Below are 20,655 nucleotides of genomic sequence, written 5' to 3' on the forward strand. Positions count from 1 at the left end.
ATTTTCCAACATGCCGTCTGGGGCTGTGCAGACCTAGCCTGAGCATGACCCATGTTCATACATGTACGGACTTTAACAACTGTCTGGGCCTGGCCAGGACTTCCTTATGTTTACACCAGAGTGGTCAATCACCATCGTACAGACATTCCAGATGAAAATAAAAGCACCCATGTCTGAGCTGACATGGTGGTAATGGCAGTTGAAGCTGAACCTGTCAATCTCAGTCCAACTCGTAGGACCCACAGGGCAGAATAAGTGAATTCACTACTGCTAGTTGTAGTCTGACCTCCATGGCTCATGTGAACACACACACACACACACACACACACACACACACACGTACACAGGTTAGAGAGATGATAAAGAGATGATGGACAGATCGATATAATATAAATGTAAATAGTCCATATTATACAAATTTATAAGCAATGTGACTTCTGTGTCAGTTCTGGGGATGAACATATCTCTACAGTCATTTACACAATATTGATTTACTCTGTCTATGTCTCCTAACTATGAGTTCATCTCGTCAGCTACAAAACTGACAAAATACTCTGAACTGCACAGATCATTTGGGAGAGCGAATATAAAACACGCAGCCCAGTGCCTGAGTGACTGATGAGTTCAATAAGGGGTCACTGCTGCTGCAGCCTTAAGCTGAAAGTAACGAGAGAGGAAAGCTAAAACGTCACTTCTGCATACTCACGTCTATTATTCCATCAAAGCAAGACTTCCAGTAAATACGCTATAAGTTATGGGATGTTAAAGCTTTGTGAATATTTTAATTCTGGAATTGATTATACCGTTGACAAGCTTGTCTCTGCAAATCATTGTGATAACTTATTCTTTAATAGTGCTAACTTCATTAAATTGACTCCACAAAGATATTATCAATTTTTTTTCTCTCCTTTCCCAAATTTACTTTTGAACCAGGGTCTCTCATGCAGCCCAGGTTGCCTTAAGCATAATATGTAGCCAAGTATGGTCTGGAACTCCTGATTTTCCTGCCACCATTTCCCAAGTGGATTACAGGTGTGTGCCATCACACCCAATCGATACAATCCTGGGGGACTGGACCCAACATTGCTCTCTAGTCAAGTCCACCACCCGGGGTATACCTGCAGCCTCCCTTTTCTGTTCTTCCATGCCTGAATTTGGTGAGTTCATCATCCACTTTGATGGGTGGCATTTATACCTCAATTTTCCAGATACAAATTACCAGAGCCATGAGCATTGCATTTACCCAAATTCAACCACTCTAATTACAGACTTTTCTAAGGGGATGAACCCAGACTGCCCAGGAGAACCCATGAGAAACTAGACACACACAGTCCTGGCAGTAAACACGGTTCTTTGAAAAGCAGGCCCGCCACAGTACTGAAACTACGCCTGACGCTTCCTTATACTAAAAGAGCTATAAAGCCCACGAGTTCCTCAAGAATTGTAATTGAGAAACACCAGGCAATTCTGTGGTTAGAGCGGAATCCCAGTATGCTACAAGTTGTGAAGAAAAAAAAAAAAAACCTGAGAGACATGAAACTGGAGTCAGATGATGGAGCAGGGCAGGGGAAGAAAGTCTGGCTGGAGACAGGGAGCAGATACAAAGGGAATACTGAGCAAGATGCTTGGTGTTTGGTGTTGAAGCAAGATGTGGCCACCTTCCACTTCACCTGGCAGACCTTACACCAGTAGCCTCCGCTCCACGGGTCTCTCTTCCCAACCAACAGGGGATCTGAATAACTTATCTAGTCCCTCCCTAGTCAGGCTCCAAACCTCATGGCCAATAGCCCTGAAGTCTCAGCAATTCATACCTTTTTGTCTGGTATCAGGGCAGTTTTCCTCTTGTCTCTCACTGTTTTTCCCCTAAGCTAAAGTGATGGTCTTACTCAAGAAACAGGGCCAGAGGGCATACAGAGGCAGAACACAGAGCAAACCCATTTCACAGGTATGTTTTATTTACATAATTTTTAAAATTAGCTGTAATATTTTGAAATATGAAGACAGAATAGTCAAATCCAAGTTCTGACTTTCCTTCAGGGGCTTGAGGCTGTGTGTTAAAAAAAAAAAATAAAGTCACTATTCAATAGTCTTTCTACTTTCAATAGAGAACCTCGGCCCCCAAAGTAAATACTTACAGAAGAAACACCTATAACCATCTTTGAAGCTATCTGATGACTGTCACTTACATGATGAAATCATAATTCTTCTTTCCACACGCCATATAAAGTCCTCTGTGACATGGCTGCATCTCTTAGCACTCCCTACCTTGAGCACGCAATGACCGACACATAATCTGCACACATATTTACTGGCCCTGGTTGCCACACTGCACTCCCTCCTCTGGGATGCCTTTCTCATTCTTTTTTTTTTCTTCCCCAATGAGCAATTCTTGTCCTTTCAGACAACTCTGCTCCACACCTCTAGCTGGATGTACCAGGGACACTGCTCTCTCTGATACCCTGATGTATAAGATCCACAAATGTTAGAACCATGTCTAGCACAGGACATGGCCACCTGGTAGAAATCAAATCATTACTGTTTAATAAATGTTTGAATATTGGATTTTAAGCCTCTATTCCATTTTCCGTTTTTTGTATCATTATTTATTTTGTTTGTTTGTACATGCGTGTGTACGTGTATGTGTATATGGGAGCACACATGTCACCATGTGTGTGTCTGTGTGTGTATGCACAGATATATGCATGAATGTAGATCAGAAAAAGACGTGTTTTCCCCATCTACCATGAATTCCAGGGATGCAACTGAGGTCATCAGGCTGCGCCATAAGTGGCTTTACAAACTAAGCCATCTCCCAGGTCCAATAGTAACAACTCGAAACAGAAGGGATTTGAAATGTCATAATGAAAGCAAGCTCGATGATTTCTACAAATTCACAAAGGATATAAACATGAATTAAAATATGAAGTATCAGACTGCAGAGGTGGCTCAGTAGTTTAAAATGGTGACTGTTTTTGAAGAGAATGAGTTTAGTTCCAGGGATCCATGTCTTCTGGACTCTCCAGGCACCCCCACACAGGTGCCATAGAATGGTTTATACAGAAACATGTACATACACACAAATAAAAATAAATAAAAAAATTTAAAAAGATGAATCATTGTGCCCAACCTGGCTCCACAGATCAAGTTGCTTGCTGCCAAGATTAAAGGCTTGAGTTTCCTTCTGGAACCCACACGATGAAAAGGGAAGAATCAACTCCTACGAGTTGTCCTTTGTGGCATGTTCGCACAACACACACACACACTCACACACACGTATATTTAAGCTGTCAATAACCCATTCAAGTTATTAGCACCACATCGTACTGCTTTTGAAATTAACCATTTGTTGCCCCCATGAGAAATGTACCTAAACTTAATTTCCCTGCCTGAGTGGTCAGTGAAAGCTCACAGAGAATAATCAATACAAAGAACAATAGTGCCTGAGTGTGAGCTAACAGGAGAAATGCCGGGAAATTTCCATCTACCCTTGGGTGGCCATGTCAAAGGCTAGAACAACTCTCAAGAGGCCAAGAGAAGTTACGAGAAGTAGCATACAATGTTCATATTCTGAACACTTAGCACTTCATTACCTTCCCATAATACAAAGATTAGACAAATGAAAGCAAAAATAAAATCTTTAAAGGGAAATATATTAAGTAAACTCACTGCCCACAGGATAAGCAAAAGATAGAACATACACTCTTCTAGAAAAAATATTTACATTAGTCAAGAAAGCACAATTAACCAAACTAATTAAAGGATCCTCTGTGAGCCAAGTCGTTTAATTTCAAGAATAGTAACACTGTTACAAGTGCTTCGAGCACAAACTAATTTGAATAGTTCTAAGCAACTGACTGTGATACAAATTCAACCAGAATAAAAATTTTAAATTCTATCTTCAAATATTGTAGTACTATATCACAAAAAAAAATCAGAAAATGACAGCAAGAAACTCAACACAATTACATTGTGTCGTAATTTTTTCCGTAAGATCAAAAAGCCACGAAGAAGCAAGATTCGTCTTCACTATTCCTTCATTAACACTTGAGCAGCTTTCATGTTTTTGTAGCCCTTGAAATTGCCACTAGTTATCCAAACAGCTTCTAAATCAAAGTATTTTTAAAGACTCAGACGTAAAGCCTCAACAAATAGTCTAATTTCCTTTAGTCACCAACTCCACTATTTCACTCTCAATAGTATCTCAAGGCCAGCAAGACACTGGTCTGCACATTAGGGGGTGAAACCCTTGCAAACCACAATCCTCACACAGATGGATCGGTTTCTCCCACCCCGCTTAGCAGCCTCTGCCTTCGGAACACCTGCACCCCTGCTCTATCCTGCGAGGCATTTCTAAAACACCTGGGCAAGCTGTTTAGCAAAAGAACTAGACACTGGAAGAGATGAGGGGTAATTGGGGCGGGGGAGCAAAAAACATATTCCTGGCATTCTCTCAACACTTGTGCAGAAGCAGGCTCCGAGCCGGCACCTGGTGAAGGGAACTGGTGGATGTGATGATTCCAATTTACACATTCAGCACAACGTTCTGTCTGCCTGTCAATTTGAAACAGTTTTCTATTCAGTGATAACAGATACCCCAAAAGAATGCAGTGTCGAAATGCTGACAAGAATTTTACGCACTAGCTAGACCCCCTCTTCTGGACCAGCTGCAGTTTCCTTTCTAACTCTTGAATGGATTGACAGCTCTTTACTCCCCCTATGCCGAGGGGTAGGGAGACACAACTTATTTTGACATGTTTGATTTCATGGAGCCGGTTTTTTTTTTTTTTTTTTTTGCTTTCACATGAATACTGATAATTTTTTTCTTAAGCAAAGCTAAGTATTATTCAATAACTTTCCTTAAGCGTTTTTTGTGGGTATATAGTACAGTAGTTCTCACATAGGAAAGTTTATATTTATAAGAAGAAGAGAACGTGCCAATGTATTTTCCAAGTTGACAGAGACGGTGAGCAAATAAGAAACAAGAGGAAGACATGGACGGACACCACGGTAAATGAGGTGTGCACCTGCAAACGCTGGAAAGGAGAAAAATCTGAAGGATATAGGGGGAGGTTCGTCATGCTTGTTACGTCTGTTCTTTGGCAGTTTTACATATGCATGCAATGCATTCTGCTAACTCTCCACACCCTCTCTCCACTCCATTCCTTACCTATCCCTCTTCTCCTTCATGGTTCCTTTCTTAGATCCACAACTGTTGGCTTGGTTTTCTAACACACTCAGTACAATTAGGGCATCTATCCAACCACTAATTGGAACTGTCCATTGGAGCCTGGTGGAGTCAATAGTCGGTACACAAGTCCCCGGCCATCGCTGACTCTATATATTCATATTTTAAAAGAATGTTAGAAACACATAATTAAGTTAACAGTTTGTTCAGGCTACTATAAATCCCAGGAAACTTTCACATTCTTCTTACACTTAAATGAGAAACTAATCCACTGCACTGACAAACTACTAATGTGCATTTCCACATGCATGCCATTCTCTAGAGTTACTGTATCCTCCTCCTTCCAGCTAACCACCTAGAAGATGATCCATCTGTCCTGATAATGCCATGAGAACTCTCTTACATCTGTCCCACAAAACGAGCAACCTCTTCTTTAGATGATTTCAATGGTACCAAAACGTTTCAGTTTTAGAATGAATGACTTTCTGAAATAAATGAGTAAGTGCCATTGAGGATTAATATGTGATACAATGATTTTTTTTTTTTAATCTGAGAGGAAACGCAGTTGCAAAGTTAAGAATAACAGACCAACAGACATGAAAGCAGGAAAACTCACTTCTGAAACCTAAATCCATATCCTTACAAACCTGTCTTTTAAGCAAACCTGTGTTATACTATATTGGAGGTTAAAATTCTTAGCAGTGGTACAGAAAAACAGCACCTTTGACCCCCACTATTCTAAGTCAAATACTTCCCTCTTCAAAGTCACTGGGCAGAAATACAACCACTATGTGCTCAACGGAGTCTGTGATTTTTTTTAAATCAAACAGAAATAGTCAAAGACAACAACGTAAACCAGATATCCATTTACTAACATTAACTAAAGAAGAATAAAAAAATTCTGTCAACAATACATGTACTGAAATTTAATATGCTAAAATGCATGTTGTGAAAATTACCACCAGCAAAACCTATTTTATGATTGTAAACTATAAGTAATCCCTGATATAAGCAAGGTCAATAAGAAGATAATAATTTTAAAACTAGATATTTTCAGATAGGCTGCATAAGTCTGTATAAAAATGTCATTGTTTGTTAAAATGACAAAAATGGCTACTTGGTAAAAGGAGCAAATCACAGGACAAGACTGTGAGAATTTTCAAAGAACTGGAGGCAATCACTGATCATCATGTCTAAATTGATGTTAGTAAAATTACTTCCAAAGCATTAGCCCAAGCCATAGAAAGTGTACGGCTGAGTTCAGTCACTGCATTCCAAGATGGAAGTTCCATGTTTAGGGAGAAGAAGTCAGTGTCAACTAGCTGACTCAGTTTCGAGAAGATGAGTATCGCCTAGATAATTTGAATAACTAGAGGAATTTAAGCACTAAGCTATGAGTAACCAAGGTTTGTTACAATTAAGTTTTAAATACTAATACTCAGGCCTCATCTTTGTGCTTTCAAAACCCACACCCTCAACTTATTGCATGTAGGTACTCACTAGTGAAACTCTAGCGCTAAATGTACTTGAAGGTGTTTTGTAATCAACTAAAACACATGAGTACATTAATGTTAGCATGATTACAAAGAAAAACCTGAATAGAATATTGTCCCCAGCCTCACGGAATTCACTGGAACATATAAAAACAGAGCCTTGCTGAGCAAAGGTGCCTGTAGATCGCTCTGTCCAGTGAAGACATGCTCTCACTTCTACTGGTCAGTTCCAGAGTTCATTTGTCACTCCTGGACAGTGGTTGACTACACTGTACTGTGTTACTACATACATTCAGAAGATCTGTGCTTGTATTCTTTTCTTTTCTTTTTTAAGCTTCCAAAAGAAACCAGTGTTCCAAAGTAACCCCCTACCAAAATTTAACACAAAGAGTAATGAGCACTCTTTTTAAGGGGATATTATCTGTCATTTGTTTGTTTTGTTTTTGTGTTTTGTTTGAGACAAGATGTCAAGTAGCCGGGGCTAGCTTCACACTTTCCATCATCCTAACTCTACTTCACAGTTGCTGAGTGAGATGCCACTATACCACACAGAAAATACTAACTGGCCATAGAATCAATGATACTAACACACAACCAATATTCCGAACCTCAAAGTGTGGGGAGAGGAGAGGGACGATGGGTAGAGTGGAGCTACTTAAATACTGAGACACACTACAACAAAAATGCTAGCTCAAAACTTTGTTTAGTGACATAGAGAGCCTTCAAACTTGAAGGTTCCTGCTGAACCCTCAAAACCACATTGGGGTGCTGGCAGATACTTGCTATTTTGTGCTACAGCACATACATTAGCAAGCAACTAACTATATCTACCAGTAGCCATGTCCCAGAGTAACTTTGGACCAGCTGAAGGTTTCTAAGGTGTGAACTCGGGAAGTGAGAAGAGGGTCTGGGGAGGACATGTGAGGACCCGAGCCCGTCTACTAGCTGTGACACAACGTCAACCATTGGGTGTGTCCTTAAGTTGCTGCAGCATGGCAGCACTGCAAATGATCTCTGATCTGTGCTCAGCTGAAATGCATTCCAAAATGCAAGTGCAAGAAGCTGGCCATTCAAGTTACCCATGGGGACTTCTCTACCAGTAATGCCTTTGAAACAGTAACCGAGGACTTCAAAGCAAAAGCATACATAGTATCCACTGTGACAATTGTAAATTTGTCTTCTCTTGAGTCTTGCTACATCATTAAAATATGTGACCTGAAGACACATGTATACCCTAGTTCTTGGTGAAATCAGCCTTCCAAAGATGAGGGTATTATTTCAGTTGAAACTTAGTTCAATTCTTTTGAAGAAACGTGATTAGAAATATCTGTTCACATCTTGTCGGGTTACAGTGTTACACTTTTTACTTGCCTTGTCAGTTGAACAAAAGTACGTGAAATCACATGATTCTTACAGATGATTTAGCTACAAATCCCTGCAGGACACTAAACTAAAATCTACTCACAAATGTCAGCAATAATTAGGGCCACAAATTAAGCCAAACACAAAGTTAATTCAAACAAATTTCATCATTTAAATGGTTCTAGTTTTACCGTTGCTTAACATTTCTGAATGTGACTGTCTTTTGCTCTTCTATTGTGCATTTAGCATTTTAGTTCAAACAGAGATGAGATCAAGAGGCAAAGATTTTACCACCTTGCAAACTGGGGTCACACCTATCCCCAGGATTTTTTAATCACTAAAGATTTTCCAGTCTGTCTTCACCATCAATTAACAGCACTGTTGAAAGAAGAGAATGACAGCTCTCAGAGGCGAGCTCTCTAGTAAACAGACAGGATGGCAGGACCTACAGCAAAGGCCTTTAAGGGGACAGAAGTAAGAGACACTGAGAGCTATTCAGGGCGGACTATTTGCTAAAACTCTAAAACAGAGGCCAGGATTAAGCAGCTTCCTGTGGCAAGCAGAATAAAGAGAAAGAATGACACACAATACCCAAATTTAAAGGACGATTGGGGAGTCCTATTAAATATTTGATGATGATAATCACTGAGAAATGAAAACTAACTATAATCACCACAGGTTTCCAGAATACCTACACGCTATCATCTCATTAACATCTGAAAGCTTAGGAAATTCCTTGCTTCTCACTGAAAACTTTCTGAGGATGTTTTGGAAGTTGTGGGGTTAACATAGTTGGATTATTTTGTTACAAAACAAAGTCGATTTTAGTATTGCTTTGGATCTACATTTTGTTTGTTGAGGCAAGGGAGGATACAGAATCTTCTTATATAGCTCAGGTGAGCCTCAAATTAGCTCAGAATGGTCTAAACTTGTGATACCCCTGCCTAGGGCTTTGCGAGTACTGGATTTACAGATGTGTGACTACCTTGCCCAGCACTCAGATGGCTTTTAATCTGCCACGTATTAAACAAAGAAACCCTGAAACGGATTCTCTTTTGATAATAACCATTAAGTTAAACAATAATGTATGATATTTTGAAACATATTTTGTTCTGGAATGTCGGCCTTGTGAAGTAATTATATCAGTCAACCAACTAAAGCCAAATGTAACATTCTGTGGGGAAAAGGTGGGCTCGGCAATAAAACCTTGATGAAAGGACACCCCTTCCCGGGTCTTAGTTTCTGCATCTGTTAAGTGGAAGATTCTGCACTTCTGACCTCCAAACTGTCATCCCAAATCTCAAAATTCCTTAACGCTAACAAATAAGGAGAACAAAAATACCTAAGGTGCCTATATGCAACTCTTTTTATTTCACATTTGCTGTTTACTCAAATTCTGCCTTTCAAGGGCTCAGGAAACTACTGAAGACACACTTAATTCCCAATTAAATACTATCAGTAACCTATTTTTATCCTTGAAAGACAGGCAAAAGGATTATATCATCTGCTGCAAAGAAATATTGTATCTGCTGTGAAATTAAACAATAGGACGTCTTTAGTGGCATGTATTATCGAGCGACATCATTACATGACCCTAAGCACACAAAACATCCTTAAGCCTCTTCTCCTGACCAGTTAACACCGAGGAATGCAGGTCTACGATCTTCCGGCCATAACATGCCACAGAAACAAAACTGAAGGGACATGATGACTGCTAACTATTGATGTAGGCTGACTTTAAAAACAATTAATATAAAATAACACAAAATAAACTTTTCCCAGGTGAGTTAGAACAAAGAACGATGTTTTACATTAAATGACGACTTGTTAACTGTTACTTTAAATAATAAAACAATATATTAAGAGGATATTAAAATAATGTGTCTGTGTAGGGTAAAATAAAAGTAGGGCAGACCAACAGGGAATAGAGAGAAATATTAAGGAGAGGGCAGGTTGCATGGTTGTTCAGGGATTTTTTTTTTCCAAAGCAAATCATCAGATAAAAGGTCATCTACAAGCATACAAAACGGGATTAAAACATAACAAAATATAACAAGGCTCCCTGCATCCTGAGGTATCTCAGTTCTCTCTTTAATGAGGGTCATAAAACTGAACGTGGTGCTGTTCTGTATTTCAGCCACGTTCTCTCGGTTAAAAACAAATGACTTGCAATGACTGAAATCACTATCATGCAAATTCTGATTTTCTGAACATTTTAATAACCACAACTCCAGGATACACATCTCCTCTCAGAGACTATCAACGTCTGTGCCATCAGGGAACCCGTCAGACATGATCCACGCCTACCCCAGACACTGAGTCAGAATCCAGGTCTTCAGATGCTCGAGCGACTCACGGCCGTATGCACTAACTTGCCATGCACGCAGTGCTGGATCTGACTTTTAAGGTTTAGCCAAACCTATTTCTATTTCTCTATTCTATTTCTTTATTTCTCCCCCAGCAAGAAGACTTTAGAGAGAGAAGAGTTCTTTCTGGGTCTTATTTCTTCACCTGTAAAATGAAGAATTCTACACTACTAATCTTCAAGCTGCCTTTCCAAACCATTGCCTCTTTCCTGTCTAGGTTCCCGTCTCCCACAGCACTCGAACAATTTAAAAAAAAAAAAAAGTGGATCTCAGAATCCGGTGGGCTCTGTGTGCCCCCAGCAATGCACTGTGGCAATCTCTCGCTTCAGTTAATACAACACTACCTGGATCTAAGGCCAGACCCTGAACCGCCTACTTTAGTCACGTAGTTTGACTGTCTCTTACCCAAAATAGTTGGGACCAGAAGTATTCCTGATTTCAGGGACTTTACAACTTGAGACTATTCCCCAAGACTTTAAGGGGAAAACTGCAGACAACAAGAAAAACAGCACGTGAGCCCTCAAATGCATGGACTTTGGAGCAATTTGTCTGAATTTTTAGATGAGGGAATGATCTACCTGTGCTACAAAGAAAAGAATAAAAACCAAAGACAGAAGTGAGAACTGATGGTTAGGCCATAAATACACAGTTAAATAGAAATAGATGATTAAAAGGGAATAGTTCGGAAGCCCTTATAAATATGCAATGAAACAGGATATTTTACTTGGCTGTCCTTGACAGAGCGATCCCTTACACAAAGCTGCATCATCCAAGTCTATTTTATTCCAGGAATTTCCTTCTTCTTAACACTGAAGGATTCCTAAGATATAGAACTTGTCTTTGTGTTTAATTCTGTTTAAATTATTTTTAAACATTTAATTCAAGACTGTCACAACCTTTCTCCCTACCACCTCTCTTAAGAATCTTTCTATCCATTTATTTCTTAAAGCCAAATCTTGATTTTTTTTTTTGGTTGGTTTTTGGTTTTTCGAGACAGGGTTTCAATCTTGATTTTTAAAATTCCATGCAAAAAGAAATCTCTTCAAAGCAGGGATATATGGTTGAAATAAAAAATGGTGGTGTTTTCCTCCAAGAGCGTGATCTGTGCCAGTGATGGATGTCTCCTCTGCTTTACTTTTGTCTTGTTTTCAACTATTAACCATAAGAATCTGGTCTCAATCTTGATTTTACACCAACTTTACCAACACGGAAAATTGGGTTAATATTTATTCGCTTCATTTTAAATTAACTACAGAATTTAGGGGCTGAAGATGCAGCACAAGGGCAGGACATGCGCCTAGGATGACAAAAGCCCTGGCCTCAACCCCCGGCACTGACAAATTTCAATTAAAAATATTTAAGAGTCATGGGAAAATGCAAGTGAGGAAATATTTAAGACATGGATACGAGGAGTTTTAGCATAAAAGTGGAAGAAATCCAAAAAGAAAACAGCTATAAACTAAAAAAGGGTGAGAGGTAAAATCAATCAAATGTAACAAAATCAGGTTAGTTATTAAACCTTTAATTAGTGCTCTATTAGAAAATCTCCTTTTAAATTCTCATCAGAACCTCAAGCAATACAAATATCAACCTACCAGGCAAACTAGAAAATATTTTTCAAAATAGAAACGGTATAAGACCACGGCCATCAATGAATTGCAGTCTTCAGAAAAATGATCACGTGGCTAACAAAAATCAAAAGTTCACAACAAAACTTAACTGGTGAACAACTAAGTACACACACACACAAATGTTTTTATCCTTACAAGTCATCCCCAAATTAGAAGTACACAATGAAAGCCTTCGTGTACTCTACGTCACTGCTAACAATGCATGGTGACATTAGCACTCTCCTATGCTGGGCTACCAACACGAAGCCTCTTAGAACAGGCGATTGTATGCCAAAATCTCAGAGTAGGCAGAATTTTATGATTCCAGGCTCGCAAAATAACTCATCCCCAAAGAAATATTTCCTATGAAAGTACTTATCTAGTTTATATCTAAAAAAAATTAAGAACAAATGTCTGGCAAGTGAAGGTGAAGAATAAAGGTTTTTACATTTATACATAATACATTTTATAACCAATATTTAAAGCCATTATCATAATAAGAGATGCAAATAAAGAATTTATCTGTTTCATACATGATTTTGTATTGATCTGTAACATCGCTATGTACATTGTAGAAAATTTCTTGAAAAAAGAGGCATCTTAGGGAAACAATATGAAAGGTTCAAAGTATAAGCATCGTTACATTGTTAACTTAATTCCTTTTAATTTTCTATCTTTTCTCGTTACATTGTTTTCTCAATTTCTTTAAATTTTCTATCTTTTCTGGGGAAGGTGTGTTGCATTCCTACTCCTAGTGAAAAGGGTGAAGGACTTTTAAGAAAAATTAGCTCTCAAAGAAAGAACTATAGCAGACATGAAAGTCAAACTCTAAAGAGTTCCCGACGGAAAAGAAGAGATTATAAATGTTGTTTGTGCTTCCTGGGGCGCAGATACGGAATTCCCTTCTCAGCTTTGCATTTTAGCCACGAGATCCCAAGGCCGGGACTAGGTATTCTCTTGGAATCACTTCTGTCAAGTTGACAAAAGCAGTTCCAAGACAGGGCTGAAAGATGTCAGGAGATATTCACTAATCCACATTGATGTCTAATACATGTAGCCTGCATGGCTGTCATATGTCATTCTCTGTCACGCAGAGGAGAAGAAAAGAAATGAAGAGTGCCACAGGGTATCGAGCATATGTTTCAGTACGACACTCCCTTAGTAATATGGAAGATAAATCAGGCTTTCAAGGCATACCAGGTCCTCATTAATCGTTATCTCCAATCATCCGTATTATTATTTCTCTGATATTGCAACACAACTTATACGGTAGATTTCAAAATTAAAAAAAACAAAAACATGATTTCAAAAATAAAATTAAAAAAAAATGTGACTCCTCAAGAATGAAACAAATGAGGGGCAAGTAATTAACAGAAATATAGGCCTGAAAAATTACGGAGCTTTCAAAGCTCCCTGCGTTTTTAATTAAACTACCTTTAATATATTATTGATTGTTGCCAATATAACAACAAAAGGGATGAAAGCCTAATTTGCATGTAAAATCAATATTTCTAAAATGCACTTTACTTTGAGAAAAATCATAACATCTATTCATAAATATTTGATACAGTCTTTTCCATCCAAACTTAAAGCTTGAAAAGTACCTGATAGTCAAGGGCACACTGATAGTGAGGTTTTGGGGTCTATTGCTGTGAGAGCATTTATGATACTCTTTCAGCAGTCGTGAAAAGACTGATTAGGGAATCAAGAGAGCTGAACAATCCCTTTGCCATGCTAGGGAACTAAAAGACAAAAGAATGCAAAGTCAGGATTAAACAGAGAGTGAGAATTAAAAGATTAAAAAAAATGAGAATCCAGTTCTTGAATTTAGTCTTCTATTATAAAACAGCATAAACTAGTAAATAAAATGACCTATACGGGTGTGGAGAGATGGCTTCTGCTCCCGCAGCACGCACTGTAAGTGGCTCACAACAGCCTGTAACTCCAACAGTTCTGGCTTCTAGTGGCACCGACAGTGACATGCACAGAGCCCACATGTAGACAGACAGACAGACATCAAATCAAAAATAAAATAAATCTGCCACACATTGTGGAGTGCACACCTTCAACCCCTGCACTCTGGAGGCAGAGATACTTGGAAATCAGCTTGTGCTACATAGCCAGTTCCAGGACAACCAGGGCTATGTAGAAAGACCCTGTCTCAAAAACAAAAAAATAAAGATAAAATAAATCTTTTAAAATGTATACAACAAAGCAATGTTTTCAAAGCGTGTGTGTGCTTTATTATTTTAATTTATGCAACGTTTGCATTTAGAACAAATTCATCTTCAGCTAGAAGCCAAGTAATATTATACTACACATCATACTCAAATATGATGCTAACTTATACAATTTACAAGGGGCATTATATTTACATTTTTAAAATTTATTATACATCATTACCTATGGAGAACACTACCACAGTCAAATTATATGACACTCACAAGGCACAATAAAGAATATTTAAGGTCTCCTAAGAGGAGACAGAATTAAGTGCTGCTTTCTTCAAGAGTAAAATAGCATTAGTTTGCACTAAATATCTAAATACAAAAAAAGAAAGTAAACGCTTTGTTTTGAATAGATGCTAATTTACCCAATCTCTGAGTTTAAACAATGAGGTTACATTAGCTATGCAGCGAGCACAGGCACAATTCCTATTAATTTAATGGGAGTTATGACTTCCATTAAGTTTAATAGGAGTCATACAGCCAAATCCCCATGTACCTTGCTGGAAATTCACGTCCTAGACATCAACTAATCAAACACACTGAAATGAACAAAAGTAGGCTATCTTGCTGTGCTCTGAAATCTAAGATGGCGTCTGTAAGTCAGCTAGCACAAAAGGGCCATAGGCATTCCCAGGAAGAAAAAGAACAAGGTACCAACTGTGAAGACACCAGCCCTATGCCCAGGAGTGACAATAGACCATGCTCACCTCAGCTGCTAATGTTACTTATGCAAGTCAGTGTTTCTTAGATAACTGCCGAAACAGGTTAAATAAACAAAACAAACAAACGAAACCTTTCCCAGAGTCTGTAGTTATGCTCAACAAGCCTGATCACCAGGATTAAAATAAAATAAAAAAAATCTGAAAATGGAAACACAAATGCCAAGAAAGCAAATGGTTTCACCAAATTCTGCATTATACTGAATAAAAAATAACAATCTTTTTTCAAAAGTGATTTTCAAAATCTTATGATCCAGGATGAGACCATGTGTTAATGACAGTGATTGTTTAGACTGTGGAAGGACCTATCACACTATTATCCAAAAGCTCCTGTTCCCTCCCCCACTATGACAATTACGTCTTTGAAGAATCACACTCTCCTGTGATGGATACACACTAGCTGATTAAAGGGAAGCATACAACAGCAAACAGGGATGCTCCTTGATCCTGGGAAGCTGACATATTTGTTATGTGTGTGTGTGCAGGCTTATGTGGATGCATATGAATGCAAGAGAAATGATTCTAATCATCTGAAGTGTCTTCCTCTCCTTTCCTTCAGTGGTGGGGACCATCATTTCTCCGCCCAAACTCAGACCATTCTGAAAGAAATATCTGGATGCCAAGTAACTTTCTAGTTCATATTTAATCACATGTCTGCCTTTGTTCCATAGCTACATAGTAAAACTAGCAACAGAAGAGCATTGGGGCAAAAGCTGTATGAAAACCTGCCGTTTCCAAACAGGCTTGACACTATGTCCTCCAGTACATTCTCAGACTTCCTTGATTTCCATAAAAACGTGAATCTTTATTTGCCATTCACACCTATTACAACATTTGATTTTGAAATTGGGGTAAGTAACAATGTGTTCTGAGTTCATTAACTAGAATTCAGAGCTACGAGGTCCAATGATACATTCATTGCATAAAAAAATTGGGCCTAAAATTCATATTACTGGCTTTGCTGAAGAACTGCTATTATTTGTAACCTGTCACTTGAGTGAGCCTTCATGTGTCTGACTTATGCTTGCCAGGGCTCCATTATATGGCATAATTTAATTCTCTAGGACACAAAAATTCAATTTACTTTCCTACTTACTGATACATGATTCCACAGTGGGTTACTATGCTTATAAAACTTGGCCAAGATAATCAAAGCACACCAGGTTCTCAACAGAACTGACTTGTGAAAGGCAAGCTGAGTACTATAGAAATATAAATCAAGTATATGGAAACAAAACATTTCTAGGTATGATCTTCATACTATCCCTGTTTACACAGAGGCACTACATAATCTCCAAAATGACAGGAGACTCAAGAACAGAGCATTGTACTATTTTGACAAAAATCACATGGTAAATTGATGGACAAACAGAATACAAGCAGCTTGATTTTCATATAATTAGTTTCATCAACTTAAAACATTTCAAATGAGTACTGGATGTGCTGTTTGGTACCCAGAGGAAGAGGTCAGGGCACAGCTCAGTCACAAAGTACTTCCACGGCAAGCAAAAGCCCTGGGTTCTAGCCCAGCACTAAAAAAAATAAACTAATAACAAAATGGAAGAATTTCCACCAGAAATATGTCACAGTGATGAGATCTGATAAACTACTGAATAGATACCTCACAAACTTGGAGATACACCTCTCATCGGTACTGATACAGATCAAATTCAAAACCACGCTAAGCTTCCACACTTAACCCAAGGAAAAGCTCATACATGGGAAAAAAAAAAATAAAAGCACTGGAAATTGGAGAGATGGCCCAGGAATTTCTGTGGTGCACCAGATAGATTGGTTGGCGGTTTTGCTTTTTTTTTTTTTTTTAATCTTCAGTGGTATGAAAACTCTTATTTCTGGATTCTACTGAAAGGGTGAAGAACTGAGAAAACTAGGTTAAATACAGGACTGAATCCAAACCTGCGTGGGCTTGGCAGGTTGGTTTTAGTCTGTGGCAATGCTCGAGGAGCAGCAATGTTGAACTCCAATGTGTTCTTGAGGCTCCATTCCCAGCAAAGACCACAAACTCCTGAATGAGAGAGCCAATGAGTGCATCTCCCAATCTCAAGCACCCACTCAGGTCTGATGCCTGACAGAGAGAACACAGACGGAGAACCTCAGTAGGAAGACTCCTCTGGAAAAGGTACAACCGTGTGTCCATTCCTCTCTCATCACGCATCCCCACGGAGACAGCAGTGGAGAGATGGCTCAGATCCTCAGTAGAGAGCGCTTGCTGTGTAATTTGAGGACATGAGATCAAATCCCAGAATCCTCATAAACAGCTAGGTGTGGCATTGTGGGGGCAGAGACCAAAGGATTACTGGGGCTTAATGACACCAGTCAACCCCAAATTCAGTGAGCCACCTGGTATCTAGGGACTGAGTCCTCAGCGTGTGAAAGCACCGCACACCGGAAAGACCACACGTCCCAGCACACAAGTATGTGCACACATGCACAGACACACAGACATGCCTGACCAACCAAGAGACAGACTGACAGAAAGACAGACAGACAGACAGACAGACACACACACACACACACACACACATTTTTAACTGAAAAAAGTAAACTTGGCTAAGAAAAAGTGAGACAGACAGATGGTGGGGGAGAGGGAGGGAGAAGATCATGTAAGCAGCAGCTTAAGAGCTGAGATTTGAATTTCGATCTCCTGTCCCACACCCTTTACACCTAACTTTGATTGGTTTCTCAACAGGTGTCCGCAGGTCATTATCTGGCTTCTGGTAATAAAGGCAGACGGTGTCACGCACAACTCTTCCAAGACACCTTCATGTGCCGCCACCAAGATGTTCTGGCAATGTGTGCTCACTGCGGCTCCTCTTAAAGCCAGCATTCTGAGCTCCTCCCTGGCTCTCTTTTTGCCAGTAGGAGGGAATTCTTTCAAAAGCAACACGTCCCTGGCCTGATGAGGCAAAAATGAAATTTCTCTTAAGAGCGGATATGAATCCTGACCTGAGAGGTGACACTTGCCATAAAACTGCGGCATCTCCTGAAAAAGTCTCTGCACGCTGCCCCCCATGGAGCGAAGCTACCGTGCTGGCAAAGTGGTCTCTATCTTGATTGGAAAATTTTTCATTATTGGACTAATGAGCCATTGGTCCACACCTGGAATCTTTTTCAATGTATAAAAACACTCAAATATAACAGCAGGAATTCAGACAGTGTTTTTTCCCGAAAAAAAAAAAAAAAAAAAAACAGATGCAAAATTATAGACCATACATATGATTTTCACAGCAATCCAAGCCTGAGATTCATATTATTAAACTCAGTTTCTGCCTGTTTGTCATTACAGTACTAGTTATTCAGACACATTACACTTTTAGATTTCCTATCTTCAACTCTAAAGCAAATAACTACGTCGTCTTTGAATTAAATATTAGCCTGTGTATAACTTTCAAGTGAATATATATGCTCTTGAATACAGAAATACTTCCAAATGTTCCTGAATATGTTAACCATTTAAATGACATCATTAAGTTGTGTTCATATATCAAAGATAGGAAACAGAGAGCAGGCACAAAAAAAAAAAAAAAAAAAAAAAAAAACACAACTTTAAAACAAGCAATTTAAACAAAATAAAAATGTTTAGTTTGTTGATGTTCTTCACAAAGACAATGGACAATGGTTTTTCCACAGTAGATAATGTGTCTTTTCCCTTTCATTTTATTGCTGTGTTAAAACTGGATCACTGAAAAGAACCAATAAAACCAATTTTCTAAGTCCAGTGCTCTATTATATTGAGACTAAAAGAATGCATTCTATGTACAAGCATTTCTAAAAGATTTTTTTAAGTTAATATACTTTCTTATTAAATATAGTGTCATGGTCTACTCGGGATAAGATTTTCACATCTTACCTCTGTGTTCACTTCAGACCTGATCTAAAATGTACCCGTGTGAGCATTTTTTTTAAATGTGACTAACTCTGAAGACCATAAATAATAGGTATCAGAAAATCCATTTAGAAATTAATAAGTGATACTTCTCATTATTTAGAATCAAAAATCCATAAGTGTGCACTCACTTCTTTAGAAATTATGTCTGTTTTGAAAACTTTTCTCACAATTATTTATAAATTTAAACAAATTGTAAGCACTAAGGTTATAGCTCAGTGGTAGAAATTCTATGTCTTTCTTAAAGATAGGGAAGTTGATAGATACATAATTTTTCATACTGCAAAGAACATGGATGCACATTCATAAATAAGATTAGTTTTATTCCATGTGTTGCGAAAATATGACTTAGAAGCAAATTAAGAGCTAAAACTTCTAAGACAAGTTTCAAGAAAAGTAAAAACTGAAGTCCAAGAAGTCATGACAAGTCAGTCAGGCAGTGGTGGTGCACGCTGTTAATCCCAGCACTTGAGAGGCCCAGGCAGGTGGATCTCTGTGAGTTTGAAGCCAGACTGGTCTACAGAGTAAGTTCCAGGACAGTCAGAGCTGTTACACAGAAAAACCCTGTCTTGAAAAATCAAAACCGAAAAAAAAAAAAAAAAGGCTTGATTAAAGAATTCAAGTTTTCTGGAATAAAGGCAACTAATACATGTAAAAATGTGCCAAAGGACTGCTGAGAATTATTGTATTTTGTAAATTTGTAAAGATATAAAATAAAACATTCAGCATTTTCTATACCAGAGAACAATGTAACAAAAAAGAATTTAACCACTAAAAAATGAATTCAACACATACTTTTAAAATTAAATAACAATGCAGCCTCTTTAACACAGAGAAGATTCTATCCTTTCTGTTCTCCTGGTTTTAGAAAGAAACTGTGAAATGTGTCTTACCTTCTGTATTTGGTGAGAAACTGATTATAATGATAAACCACAAACTTCGCATTCTGCAACCAGAAGACACCATTATTGATCCCTTTAAATATTTTCTTTGTATTCCTTAATGAATCTAGTTATAAATGCCCAGCTTCATCGAACCCAGCAGCCTGCATCATTGATCCTCATATCTGAAAAAACAAAAAGAACAAAACCATCACTTACTTTAAGGCCCTGGTATGTCGTCACAGCAAATGCAGAAGTAACTACCCTCAGCCCTTCCCCTCATTTTGCAAGCATAAAATATATTCTGATTTCATATCCAGGAAGTCAGCTGCTCCTAGATAAATAGCATCTGAGATATTCTGGGGGGGGGGGAGAAGCTCCCCAAAATGTATGGATAATCATATTCAAAAGTAAGTATATATTTTTTTTCTAATAATGATATTCTCTTAGGAAAGCATGAAAGCTTAGGAAATCACTTAAGATAATACATCCATCTCTCCATGACATTAACCTTTTGATCACAGAACTAGCTTTAGAATACATAATACCTTTAAATAAATGTATAAACACATGAGTATCTGTTGATCATAGTAACAACATTATAATTTAATATTTCCCCAGTTTTCTTGCAAGATAGATTACAGATCTGATGAGTTAATTTTTCTAAACAAAGGTAAACGGTTGCTAACACATGGGTGTATGTTCATTTACAGCCCAGGCATTCAAAATACCATCCTCAGCCATTATTTCCCTGCCAATTACTCATAGAATGAGCAGCTAGTTATTGTCTCAACACTACTTCCTCATAATGCTTTAGGATTCCTCTCAAGGCTTTTCTTGGAGTAAGGTGTAACTTAAGATCAAAGTAATATCACTGAGTCTACTGGACCCAAAGAAACACTCA

The 20,655-nt window shown here is 38.3% G+C and overlaps 1 protein-coding gene across 20 annotated transcripts in view; it reads right to left on the reverse strand.

Moving 5' to 3' along the window:
- Positions 1–20,655, reverse strand: part of Adgrl2 (adhesion G protein-coupled receptor L2) — a 614,888-nt gene that overhangs the window by 123,325 nt on the left and 470,908 nt on the right. For all 20 annotated transcript variants that reach the window (XM_057793300.1, XM_057793301.1, XM_057793299.1 and 17 more), the window contains one exon: positions 19,764–19,936. In XM_057793300.1, the coding sequence (XP_057649283.1) occupies positions 19,764–19,836 (73 nt within the window). In that variant the 5' untranslated portion in view covers positions 19,837–19,936. The remainder of the gene's footprint in view (positions 1–19,763; positions 19,937–20,655) is intronic.

The sequence above is a fragment of the Chionomys nivalis genome, chromosome 18 (assembly GCF_950005125.1).
Source record: "Chionomys nivalis chromosome 18, mChiNiv1.1, whole genome shotgun sequence".
Taxonomy (NCBI): Eukaryota; Metazoa; Chordata; class Mammalia; order Rodentia; family Cricetidae; genus Chionomys; species Chionomys nivalis.